Consider the following 14225-nt stretch of genomic DNA (forward strand, 5'->3'; position numbering starts at 1 on the left):
GTCATTTTTTTACTTTTTGTGCATTGATTGTTCAACATATGAATCCCCGACAAACCTCATGTTAGATGAATCCTTAAAAATGTTTACCTACTACTAACACACCACCCTACTATATCATTATTTTAATGACTTTGTGTTTGTTACAACAACAACAACAATTCAAATTAATTTAAGATTAAAGCACAATATATATAACCTAAATGTATAACTTTAACACAATTTGAAAAAAAAAGTCCCTTCAACTAATCCCCCCCCCCCCAGCTGACCATGCAGTAGATACAGACACAAACACACATTAAATGGATGTCAATCGCATTAGCAACCAATTCGGAATTGTTTAAAGTGGAAAACATCAATACCTAGCCGGTTTATCTATTGATTTCTCAACGAGGACCAACCAACCGAACACAACCGTGTATTGATTGTCCTAGAGTGCACATCAAGACCACGGTTGGATATGGCGTGTACTACAGCTGTATGTATGGTAATTAAGTACATAGGGAATGGATCATCTTGTACTGTATCATGGTTAAAGCTACCTGTATAATATGCACACTGTCCGTACAGTAATTAATCCTGTTATAGTGATGGTTAAAGCTACAATATGCACACTGTCCATACAGTAATTAATCCTGCATATAGTGATACATAGGGAATGGATCATCTTATACTGTATCATGGTTAAAGCTACCTGTATAATATGCACACTGTCCGTACAGTAATTAATACAGAACATACTGTTAACATCTATAGGTATAATTACAGTATACAATGACAGACAATTGGATGTGCTTATATCTCTACAATGATGAAAATTACTTTCACCATCTCAAAAGAAAATGTTTCTTTCTTAATAATTATTTTGTAATTTGCAAACTTATCGATGTACTGATAGTACAATGTTAGGAATTAGTTATACAAATATATCTTTATACTTTTGAAATCATTCTGATGAAAGGAAAACAAACCTACAGTATTACAAACTACATACAAGTTACATATTTGTCCGCTGTTGATCAATTCTGTTCATTTAGGTCACAAAATTGTTATAGAACCACAACTATCTTCTTGCAATTAACACTGAATGTAACCTCTCTCTCTCTGAGCTGTGCTCTCAACAGCATCTCTTGTCCACCCATACAGTAACTCTGTGCATTCTTCCAGGCTGCATTTACTCACATGGTAGCCTAACACCACACTGAGTTAATTGGAAATCTGCTTAACCGTCGGTTTGCCAAAAATTTTGTTTCTAAAAATCACACTTTGCGTAGCATTCGGGTAATAAATTAGGAACCGGGTAGTATCGCGTCGGGCGGGTAACCGGATAACCCGTGCAAACACTAATATATACAGTACATCAGCAAATTGGGTTTCTCTGTGTGCTGTCATTATACCATTTCCGGTCCACTCCGGCCCATACAGTAGCACTGTACAACAATGTATGCTACTGTACAGGGGGTACAGTACATGCTCATAGCAGGCCCTAGATAAATTCCCAACTATGTTCAATTCCATTTTTAACATATTAGAAGTAAGTACTTCTCTGTGTAGATCTTAGATAGCTTTCCCATCCACCTCTAATACAGTACCAATGTGCAATGCATCCATACTGTACATATGTTACATGCTTCTACTGTATGCAACAGTATTGTACAGTTGGTTATTCCCAAGAAAGTTCATATGCACAGGTTTTTGGGAGGATATAATTTTATGACCTAAATTCCTCTGGCTTTAATTCACCTGGGAATGATTGCCAGGTGACAGTACAGGTGACCCTTGCCTGCAAAAACTTCCTCATGGGAAGCAAGTCATACATACCTCCTTTTTTCTCTCTCCTTTTTCTCTCCTTTTTTCATAATACGAGCCACCAACATGAGGAAGAGTTCATAACACCTTTAGAATGTACATACCTAGCAGTAGCACCCTTAATTAAGTGGATAGGGGGGGTTTTGTCAATACTTAAACTGAGAGTATGACAAACATTTGTGAAGTCTCTGGAGATGACTAATAGAATTTCAACTTGAACGACACAATATTGACAAGGATGGAAGGGATTTCTATATACTTAGGAACCAGATCCAGCAGCATAAATAAGAAGGCTTTGACAAGCTATACTTGTCTCTGCCCAACTATGTTGAGGTCATGACCAAGAGCATGTTATGTATGAACACAGATATAATAATAATAATAATAATGATAATAAATGAGACTTATATAGCGCCAAATCAGTAAATAAAAGTCACTGCTCAAGGCGCTTTACAAAGAAAGTAAATTAATTTACAAAACAACAAGTGAAAAATATGGGTCTTAAGTAGACTATTGAAAGTAGAAAGTTTAGAGCATGTTCGAATGTGATCTGGTAACTTGTTCCAGAGGTAAGAGCCAGAGTATTCGAAGCTTCTGTAACCATAGGTCTTCAAGCGTGGTTTAGGAACAGATAAATACAGTTTGTTTGGAGGAACGAAGTGTTCGAGTTGGAATATATGGCAAGAGAAGTTGTGACAGGTACACAGTCATGCAGCTGTGTGAGTTTGGTAATCAGCAGAATTTTGAAAGGTAGACATAATTTAAGTAAAATTAATAGTCAAAATAAAATAAAACTGTTAGCAAACTGCTTATCCACTAGAGAGCCTGTGTAAGAGAATTTGTAATTTAAGTAAGTTGGCCTGACATTTCGATCCTAGCAGGATCTTCTTCAAAGGCTAAATGACAAGTAACAGTAACAGAAGGGACAAAAACAAGCACAGAATACAGACAGGTTAATAGTCAGTAGAAGTCAACAAGTGCGATTTTTCATTTTTGCTTTTTTTAATTTTTTGTGACATGGCAAATTATTTTGATTCATTTTTTATTTTATTTTTGTGGGGGGGTGGGGGGTGGGAGGACACCAGAGATTTCTCGAGGCAAATGCCCCCCCCCCCAACCCCAATGGTGATGCCACTGGTTCAAGAGTACAGACTTAGTTATAATTTACATTTACAATTAACTCCTCAATCCTCATTGTTTTTGAAGTCCCGAGACAATTATGAAAGAAGCTGCATTATACACAGAAATTTTCAAAATGTTGGAATTTTTTCATTTTTGAAATGAATCTTGTATCTAAACCATTCAACTCCATTGACATGAAATATGTTTGTAGAGAAATAGGACCAACATACTGATTCAATATCAGCTCAAACCCTGCGTGAAGTTGCGTATTTTACAGTGGAACATACTGTATATGACTCTTAACCTGCCAGATTACAAAAGCTGACATATAAACTTTGAAAATGGTTTCTTTGATAATGTTCTTGTCTATCTGTGATACTTTGTCACCATAATTCTACCTCTTGAGAGGCTTGTAAAATATTATCAAACTTATTAGAAAAGAGTTACTGTTGTGTTAGCTGTTTACATGTCATCTACAATTAGACTGGCGAGACAGAGGGAATAAATTCCAACATACTTTAGATACAATTTTTTATGTCAAAAGTTCATCTTTGAAATTCCCACTCAATATTGAAACCTAGCTAGGTTAAATACTTAAGAGAGGTATTCATCATACCTTTGACTGGGAGAGGCTGAAAGGAGATACACAATGACAGATAACATTAATGTCACAAATGTAGGTGACATGCGTGTCTCCCAGAGTTAAACTTATAGGGTCATGCCATGTCAAATCAAGAGGGTTGTAGTTCCACCTTCTCCAAACATTATCACCCTCCTCCTTACATGATCAGAGCACCATGAAATACCCATGCCGTGTAAATTTCAGTTGCATTGCGGCAAAATTGTCGGATATATGACCGTTTGAACATTTTCAATTTTCCCGCCAAGTGCACATATACATTTTAGCATTATTCTTCACTTTTGAGGACCTATTTCTCAGCAATTGAACATCCCACTACCCTCCTATTACATAAACCTATAGATCCTACCCCTTAAAATGAGAAGTCACAAATTTGATTTTTTTTTTTTTGGGGGGCTAAAAGATGTGCCTTATGTGGTGATTTTAAATTGCTCCCAAAATAGCGTTTCAGGTTTATGCCCGAGTTAATTAAGGTTTAATATACATTACCCATAAAATGCCAGCACAAGTTGACAATGATTTCCTGAGTTATAATTTTAAGTTATGCAACTCCGACGTTTCTATTTCATTCTGCGATTCAGTACGGGTAAGAGTCGTTGTTGCCCAATTATCACCAACGAAGCCACACAAGAGCTGTAAATGTTTCTTACTGTAATTGTAAGTGTCAAGTTCTTACGATATACCAAACTGTAGGGTTCTAACTTCTTCTATGATTAGTTTATGAGGATGTTAAAGTTGCTCCGATGTGCAAGAGAGGTCATCTTTGACAGCTAAATAGTCAAAATGGGTCAACTTAAATTTCTGATTATATTTGCTAGAAGAGATTTACTGTAGTACCACTCTTGTGTGTACCAAAAACATTCAGGAGGGAATTTTGCCTAAACTTTGATTGGAAAATCCATTAAAATTTGAGATTTTGGCTGTCCGATTTTGCCCGGTTTTTTCCCCTATGCACAGGGTATTCAGCCCTGGTTTTGTACATCAAGGTCATTCCTCTATATGCATGTGTCTAGGTTCTGTTGTCAATGTACTTTCTACTTGTTAGGCTATATACTTATAATTAAAAGACATTAAAGGGTGTGAAGACTCGCGCAAAAAGAAACGTCTAATGCCGGTAATTTGACCTAGTTTCGAATGAGGTGCAACAGAAGTGTTAGACACCACCATCGATCCCAGAAAATACGCACACAGCTTGCTACCTTCGGTAATTTGACACTAGTGTACAGTCAGTACATACAGCTGCGGTCAATACCCACAGCACAGTGTTCAAACGATACAGCGATGGACATCTCAGGTCCAGCTAAAGATAACAAGCTATCCCGTTTCATTACCGTCTGCATTTTGTAGCGACAAGCAGAAAACTTCACTTGCAAGCAACAGAAAGTTAACTTTTCAGAGAGCAGCATGCGGTTTAGGGCGAGTCTTCAATGCCTTTAATAACTGTAACAAGGATGTACATCAATACAAACATGTCCAGTTAACAGCCATCCTTGATTTGACACGGAATGACCCTTAATCGAGTTGTAAGGATTATCGCATTTGGAAAGGTTCCTGTTTACCGATTCCATCGTGTAATTCTCGGTTAATTCATGTCGTTAAATGTTTTAAGCCAGTTCTTAAGTTAATCATTTATACACATTCAGTAATCGATGCCGATAAACGATATGCCGATAGATGATATGCACCTACTGCAATGGGATATCCAGGTGAAAAGATTATCCCAATCTGCTGGTTGTTATCTTGTCCTTGGTGTATTTTGCTGGATTCTGGATCGAATCAGGTCATTGACGAGAACTTGTTATTATTCAAATGCTGTAATGGGATAGGACGAGCCCTAATAATAGCAGGGCCTAAGTTTCCATTTGACCATTAATTAGCTTTACTTGCGACAACATGGCAGGGCAAGTTTTATTGGTCTTCAAGTCGTCCTGAGACGACCAAATTTCTGTTCCGGACGACGGGCAAAATCAACTCTGGGGGTCGTCAGGAGGAGGTCTGGTTATTTATAAATTCAGATCGCAACTAAATACCTCAAATAGATTAAATGATTAAGTTATTACTTTAATAGAAATGCTGAAATGAAACAGAAATAGTGGCACTGTAGGCTTGTTGTGACCCACCCAAAAGGGGGAATTTTACTGGTCAAAAGCTGGTGTTCTATTTATCAAACCTATATACCCTACGGTGCACCTACTGTATTGGTCATTCTTTGTTATTTTTGCTCCTTTTTTGGGGGTGGACAACCAAATTTCCTGTTGATCTGGTGCCCAACCAAAACAAACGGCCTGTTTGTCCAAAAGGACATCCAGAAAAAAAATTGAAACTAAATTAATATAAGTCAGCAATCTCTGGCCATTGTATATATTAACCACATACTGTATCAGTCAAAATATGAGAATGTAAATGATCTGTTAAGGTGACCAAATTTTTTCCAGAATATCCAGGGCATGTTGATGATGACCCCCACCGCACCCCCCCCCACCCTCCCTTAATATTCTATTCGTCCTTTGTCGTCCTTTGCCAAACCGGCTCTGCTAATGATAATGAAACAACACCACTTGATATTGAATTCTAGGATTGAAGAAACAAAAAAAAGCTTCTCTTGGATTGGAAACTTGGAATGTCATCACCTTCACTCAGGCAGCTTTAACTCAAGATGTTAACACTAAAGATACATCATGGGCATCGTCCCGGCCGACTTACCTGCGTGTTCGTTATTTTTCCGTAAGACATTAAGGTGATAAACGGGTCCAAATTCTTCAAACATCGGCCTCAGCTGTTCCTCTGTCATGGTCTTTGGTATTTGCCCGACAAACATTTTCACCGAGTCGGGGTCGGGGAGGGGGCCGTGGGGTTTCATCTCCATGGAGGAGTTCAGGTTGGGGGGACTGATTGTTTGCTGGTTCATACTTGGGCCGTTCATGGTGTTAGCCCCTGTCATAAAGGCAGCAGCATGCGAGAAACCACGCCCGGGTCAAGGGTCAAAACCCACAGTTCTCAACCACGGATAGATGGTAGTCCTGCAACAAAGAGAAAAGAAGGAAGAGTGGATTAGATGGTTTCTGTGTCCCACAAATATCAAGGGTCAAGGGTCAATCAAGGGTCAAAACCCACAGTTCTCAATCAAGATGGTAGTCCTGCAACATAGAGCAAAGAAGTAAACGTGGATAAGATGGTTTCTGTGTCCCACACATAACATCAGAATGACACTACTGTAGGTGCATATGCAACAAATACCACAGATCCCCCTGGTGTAACCATTTTCCGTATTCCACAATAGTCCAAATATGAAATATCCAAAGCTCTGCATTGTACCATTAAAGAAGATTAGAGGCAGGCACTGCAGGTCGCTATAGAATGACGAAAGCATTAATTCACTTAAATTATCCGCTTGTAGTAAACAAAAGCCTAGTAATTTTTACAAGTTTATTACAGAATTTAAGTAAAATTCATAGATTTAATCAAACTGCAATATATGTAAATATATAAACATATTAGACTACAAAAATTTATCCAAATATAAAGAATTTGCAAACAGGGCAATGTCTGGCATTAAAAAAGGTAGCTATGAAACAGTATTTTTGCAAAAATATCCCAACTTTTACGTACAGGGTGTGGTGTATATTAGTGTTTGCACGGGTTATCCGGGTACCCGGGTACCCGCCCGACCCGATACTACCCGGTTCCTAATTTATTACCCGAATCCTAAGCAAAGTGTGATCTAAAAAAAAAATTGGCAAACCGACGGTTAGGCAGATTTCCAATTGACTTAGTGTGGTGTTAGGCTACAATGTGGTCGAAGATAACGGCAATAACGAAGGGGCCCGCTATTCGCGATACTACCCGGTTCCTAATTTATTACCCGAATCATACGCAAAGTGTGATTGTTTAAAAAAAAATGGCAAACCGATGGTTAGGCTGATTTCCCATTGACTTAATGTGTTGTTAGGCTACCGTGTGTTCGAAGATAACAGCAATAACGAAAGCTTTCCATAGATATCTTATAACTGCGTCACAATTTCAGCTAATAAACAGATGGCTAGGCTAGACTATCCCCATTGACTTAGTGTGGTGTTAGGCAACCATGTGGTCGAACGTAACAGCAATAACGAAAGTATTCCATGGATATCTTATAACTGCGTCACAACTCCAGCAAATAAACAGATGGTTAGGCTTAGCTAGATTTCTCATTGACTTAGTGTGGTGTTAGGCTACCATGTGGAAGAAATTATTATTTATTCATTCGTTTATTTCAAAGAAGGAAAGGCTGGAATTTTACGCGATGTGTATGGATTATAGACGGGATAACTAAAAAATAGTAATCGCAAGTGGCTTTTTACTAATCGTTTATTCCAAATGCGATCAAATTGCCCGAATCGCGCAATCTCGCGGCTAATGCAAACCCTGGGCCTGCATAATAGATAGTAGTAGTATTAAAAACTGTTTAAGAGCTAAATTGGATATTTATATGGTTTGATCCAATAGACGTGCACGAGCTAGCATAAGCAGCGGCGGCAGTGTGATGTTAGTAGTAATGCTAATTATAATTAAATAATTAATTTATTAACAAGTTAATGAAAGAAACAGAAGCAAATAAAAATTATTGAGGGAGGTTATATACCTTATCTTACACCTAGGTATTTGAACATGAAAACATTGTCAGTAGAGAATATAATGCATTTATTACAGCATCCAATATGTAATTTCTTGAAAATCGTGATACACGAGGGTAAACAATTTTTTCCGGGTACCCGGATACCCGACGGGTAACGGCCCTCGGGTACCCGGTTCCCGATTTTTGGACCCGTGTAAACACTAGTGTATATTCATATGCATGTTGAGGAATGTAACATTGCAACCATACTGTACATGGGAACATCTTACAATATTTGTCTGTTGAGCTCTGTGTATATATGTGTGGCATTTGAAAGGTAGCATCAAACATTGTCTTCACCCATACATCAGGGATGAGCCTGGGGTAAAAAAAAAAATCACGGAACTTTGCAAAAATTACGGTATAGGCTCCAGTTTGTGTATGCTACAGTGTGTTAGGATAAAAGTTTATGTCCCCGAGGTAGTAAAAAGAAATCACGGATATTCCGCAAATTCGCGGAAAAAGCTCATGCCTGACTTTTGCAAAAATATCCAACTTTTACTTCAGGTGGTGGTGTTTATTCATATGCATGTTGAGGAATGTAACATTGCAACCAGGTCTGTGGCACACCATACATGGGAACATCTTTGTCTGTAGAACTCTGTGTACAGTATATATATGTGTGGCAGTTTAAAGGTAGCATCAAACATTGTCTACACCCATTACGTCATGCACTAACCATAGACCTCTTAGCCACATACCACCATCATCACTGGATGCATGAAGACACAACACACACCAGTATATCAAACCCAATCAACGAGGCGAATCGCTGAATCTGACATCTCCCACTTTTTCTACTGTGCTACTTCTTTGATCTGATGATAATTTTTACCTACAGTACTAGATCTATACATTAATGAAGGCAGACCACGAGGTAAAAAAACGGCCAAATATCCGATACTTTGTGAGGCTGCTGTGGACAAGCCGGGGCAGAATTAAAGGCTCTATATTTATGACTATACCAATCTGCTAAGTGCTTGCCACTCTTTATTTATTGTATTGTGTCGTAAACAGTGTCGGAAGATGGAACGGGGTTTTTTTTCTTCTTCTTTTTTTCTTCAAAAAGAGATAGAAAAAGGAAAAAAAAGAGGAACCAAATCCAATTATAGAATTCTGAATTGCGTGCCAGAGTAAATCTGGAACGCTCTCCGTGCATTCGGAAACGAGACAGGAGGTACAGAATCGCCACGGAAACCCCACAAAGTTCACATCAAACTTATGGAACCCTGCTGAGAAAAAAAGGCTAGGTCTTGTCTAAAGGGGAAAACGAGAGGGGACAAAAAATTTATCCTGACAACCTAGAGCAGTTTTACCAAATTAGGGAGAAATATGTTATTAATAAACTCAATGTATGCAGAGCATTGTAAGATGTTCACATTTTTTTATTTGGCCAAGGCAGACATAATATGTTCTACATAAAGGTACAATTCTACTATGCATACATGTGTGCATAGCATTGTAAGATGTTAATACTTTTTTTATGTGGCCAAGGCAGACATAATCTGTTCTACATGCACACAAAGGTATGATTCTACTATGCATTAAAATCTGTGCATGGAATTTTACGATTCTACTATGCCTACATATATGCTGATATATGCATAGCATTGTAAGATGTTAATATTTTTATGAGACCAAGGCAGACATAATCTGGTCTATACTCACACAAAGGTAAGATTTTACTATGCATTAATCTCTGTGCATGGCATTTTACGATTCTACTATGCATATGCATAGCATTGTAAGATGTTAATAATAAATTTTAATGTGGCCAAGGCAGACATAATGTGTTCTACATACACACAAAGGTATGATTCTACTATGCATGTATGCAGAGCATTCTACGATTTTACTATGCATACATGTATTCATAGCATTGTAAGATGTTCATATTTTTTATGTGGCCAAAGCAGACATAATCTGTTCTACATGCACACAAAGGTACGATTCTACTAGATGCATGTTTACACCATGCATGTAGCCCAGTGTCTGGCAAGACTTATATTTCTGGTCTGAACAAAATGTTGTATTGTAATGGTTTTACTATATACACAAACAAGACAAGCCCTTGCTATGTACAGAACATCTGTACAAAAGAATTATGCATGCCTGACAGATGTACTTGAGTTGGTAGACCGAATCGTTTGGTGATGATGATATTGAAAATGTTTACAAATAAATTAGCATCTCACTGAAGTTGCTATGAAACATGAGATCCAAATATTAAATGTTCATGTCTGAATATTCATTACGTACGGTACCATGCTCACAAGATTATATTTACAGGTGTAGACTATAGAACTAAAAATACAAGTGCTTGAGAGTTTAATATAGCCGGCCATAGATAAGGTTTTTTTTTTACAAATGTTAGTAAGTATTACAACATTCCTGAATTCTGTAAGCCATTGCCCAAGAATACAATCTAAAACTTTTATGTTTTTTCCCCCTTATTTTGTGGTTCCTTTTTTCTTTGGTAGGGTTGGGGAGGTGGGGCCAAATGGCTACGATATGCAAATATGCCTTATAGATTATAATTTTCGCTACATAGATTGCATCAATTGTTGTACTTCTACAGAACCTTTGTGAGTAACTTTAGTAATTTCCAGTTTACTGTTGCTGAACATTGTCTTGAGTGTTTTCTGGGTCTTTTAATGATTTTTTTTAAAATTTATATTTATATATAATTTTATTTTTGTAAACAGGTAACATTGGCAAACATTATCAATGCATGGCATAATTACTTGTCAACACTTTTAACAGATATTACACCACTCTATTTGTACATGTTCATGTACAAATTGTACAACTTCTGTCATTTTCAAGTTTTGCAACCTGTTTCTCTTTACTTTCCCAACCATAACTGATGAGCAAAAAACAAAGGAAATCAAACGATTATGATGATTTTCGCATTAATATTTCAAAGAGCTTTTTATACAATTTAAATCTAAATTTACTTTCTAAAATTGTTGTCTTCTTCAAAATGACCTCAGGCAATCACACCTACATTGAATCAATCAGGTCCTGATAGTTGGCAATCTTGAGAGAATTATTATTGAGTGTTTCATTTAATGAAATATTTTCAGTTACTGTATATGTACAGTATGTACTGTACTGTAGCCAATATCTCCTACCCACAGATATTCTGCAAACACCAAAGCCATGTTACACATGCTGTACATGTTTGCAGATTTGTTTTAATATTTTATTCATCCTGTTCCTAATATATTACCCATTGCTTCGAATGTACTGTATATGTTTATGGCAACCATGTCTGTTTAACTGGTCTTTAGGAAAGCCTATAAATAAGACCAGGCTACAGGTATATAATAAAAAACTTTATATCCTTGTGCATACAATTTCCTTTATGAAATTAATTCCCTGGAGTCGGAAGTAAAATTTCAATATATAATGCTTTTGTTTCTCTTTAAAGACTATATTAATCCATTGTGTATATTAAAGTTAGATTCTATTATCAACAGTCAAATCTCTTCTCTGTAGATCTATATAATTTGTTGCTGTTTATATACAGTAATTTTTGTGCTGTTTACATATATTCCCATGATACTGATTATACAGTAGAGGCTAAAATAAGCCTTCAGTACAAATCTAGTCTGGGATACCAGCTAGAAAGTTATTCATTTTCCAGGTAAAAATTAATATTTTGTTTTACATTAACCATCCAGGGAACAATAGAATACAATAGAGTTGACGCCCTGTGTATATCTAGCATAAGTCTGTGTTGGGATTGCAAAGATTTCTTGTTACAGTATATTTATCCCAAGAGATTTAGGAGGATTACTAAAGTGTGATCATTTTTTTATCACAAACGCTTCCACAGTATTGATTGGATATATTTCTCATCTGGTATAGAATGCAGGACCCACCTTGGCATCCGTACGAAAAAAAAAAAAAAAACTTTTGTTTTTGTAAATGTCAAAGGTCATCTACAGCTTAAATCTAAATTCTACACTATGCATCTACATAAAGGCAACCTCTGCACTTCTAGAAAGTCTTCTAAATTAAATTTGAATTTATATCTCAAAAAAAGTACAAAATTTATGGTTATCTTTCTTTGTTTCTCATGCATTTTAAAAGATCCATACACTCTCTCTCATCAAACTCAACTGCTGTATATATGTTTCTGAAATTGAATTGATAAGGTTCAACAGAAAGTAATTAAGTACAGGACAGTTTGTTATTGCTAGGAAGTGATTGTACCTAACAACCTGATAAAACTCACACTTTGAGTGTTACAAAGTACCTGATGTCACTCATTCATGTACAAACGAAAAGGAAAATGGCCGCAGTATAGTCGGTCTGCCGGAAAGATTTCATGGAACGATTAAAAAGAGGGTGATGTTATCTTGAATTCAGGTCCTTAAAGGTAGACTTCAGAAAGTTAAACTGAAATGGCAACTAAACTGTCAAGACACCAAGTCCGATATATACTCAACCAGATTCTAGAGGATGAAAAATGTTAATCGAATCGGGATTTAGAATTTCCCCGCAAGAGAACTGACTGGTTTCGGAAATCACGAGTGCCAGTACTTACCTGCCTCCAGTTTCCCCGATGCATTTTCCTAATCTGTTCTTAACCAGCTAACTAAGGTAATATTTTCAGAACAAACACCCCTCTCCCCTCCATTCCATCCTTCTGAATTTACCATCCGGAAGTTAACCAACTCGTTTGCCACCAAGTTTTTTTGTTTCCTGGAATTTTGTCTTTGTAGATTTGAAAGGGACTTCAGTGAGGGTGCAGTTTAAGATTGTGACAAACTTACTTCTAGGCAATATTAAGCAAGATTGGAGTGCACATGTAAACCGAGGTCAAAATGAGTGACATTAATTGAAACATTTGGTGAAATTATAACCTACCCCTTTCATTAATAGTGCTAGTAGAATCCATGACACCATGTACAGTTACTGTGCAGTTACACGTACAGTTACAAGTTGAATCCATGACACCATGTACAGTTACTGTGCAGTTACACGTACAGTTACAAGTTGAATCCATGACACCACGTACGTTTACAGTACAGTTACACGTACAGTTACAAGTTGAATCCATGACACCATGTACTTTTACTGTGCTGTAGCCATGGAATCTTTCATCTCTAATACAATGATAGTTCAGACACACAATTTAAGTTCTGTATACTAGGTTTCCCCTTTGCTCTTTATAGTTTATTCCAGGTAGAGGGTATAATATATATGTCAAAGAACTGTCAGTCATAATAAGTTGGCCCTCTTTTCATCCAAAGACAAATTTATGTCAGATCATTATTTACTTGACAACAAAAATTATTGGTAAAGTTTCAAATTTCACACACTGGGTTGAAGCTAAAGTGCTATTGATGTCATCTTTTTCGACAACTTGGGACTTTTCCTTCCCTCCCCCCCCCCCCCCCGATTTTATCTAGGGCAGACAGGCTAAAGGAGCTTCAAAAATTATGATTCTTTTGCAATATTTATATGATACTCTGCAGACAAAAGCAGCTATAATGGGGCCCAACAAGATATATTTCTGAAATAAAATTGTATCTCACTTGTCTCAAAGTGTGAGAAAGATTAGGAGCAATGGTGTGTGTATACGGCTCCTGATTGGAGCTGACAGCAAACTATCCAAAACAAATTGGTACGTATACTGGAATGGTCGGGTCACCCTGACGGAATGATGGTAGAAGGCTACCTGTAAACATGCATACATGTACGGTTGGGTAAGAGTGCAGTCATTGTGGGGAGACAGGGAAGTGAGGAGTGAAGAAAAGATAAGAAAGGCACGAAAAGGGAGGTGATGGAGTAAAGAGAAAGTAGAAGGGGAATGGGAATGGGAATGGGAAGTTGGGTGAAAGACGACCCAAAGGGGGTGTGGGCGAGGGGGTGAAAGATGGTCCAAAGGGGGCGTGGGCGAGGGTTGTAGGGGGAAAGCAAAAATGGCAAGGGGATAAAGGGGAGGATATGAGGCTTTAGAGGAGGGGGATGGAGAATGGGAAGTGAGAA

At 37.3% G+C, this 14225-nt stretch overlaps 1 protein-coding gene across 16 annotated transcripts in view; it reads right to left on the reverse strand.

Annotated features, from left to right (window-relative positions):
• LOC139969451 (CUGBP Elav-like family member 1) overlaps positions 1-14225 on the reverse strand; it is a 195688-nt gene that overhangs the window by 105331 nt on the left and 76132 nt on the right. For all 16 annotated transcript variants that reach the window (XM_071974462.1, XM_071974471.1, XM_071974538.1 and 13 more), the window contains one exon: positions 6272-6588. In XM_071974462.1, coding sequence (XP_071830563.1) covers positions 6272-6509 — 238 coding nt within the window. In that variant the 5' untranslated portion in view covers positions 6510-6588. The remainder of the gene's footprint in view (positions 1-6271; positions 6589-14225) is intronic.

The sequence above is a fragment of the Apostichopus japonicus genome, chromosome 1 (genome assembly GCF_037975245.1).
Source record: "Apostichopus japonicus isolate 1M-3 chromosome 1, ASM3797524v1, whole genome shotgun sequence".
In the NCBI taxonomy this organism is placed as follows: Eukaryota; Metazoa; Echinodermata; class Holothuroidea; order Aspidochirotida; family Stichopodidae; genus Apostichopus; species Apostichopus japonicus.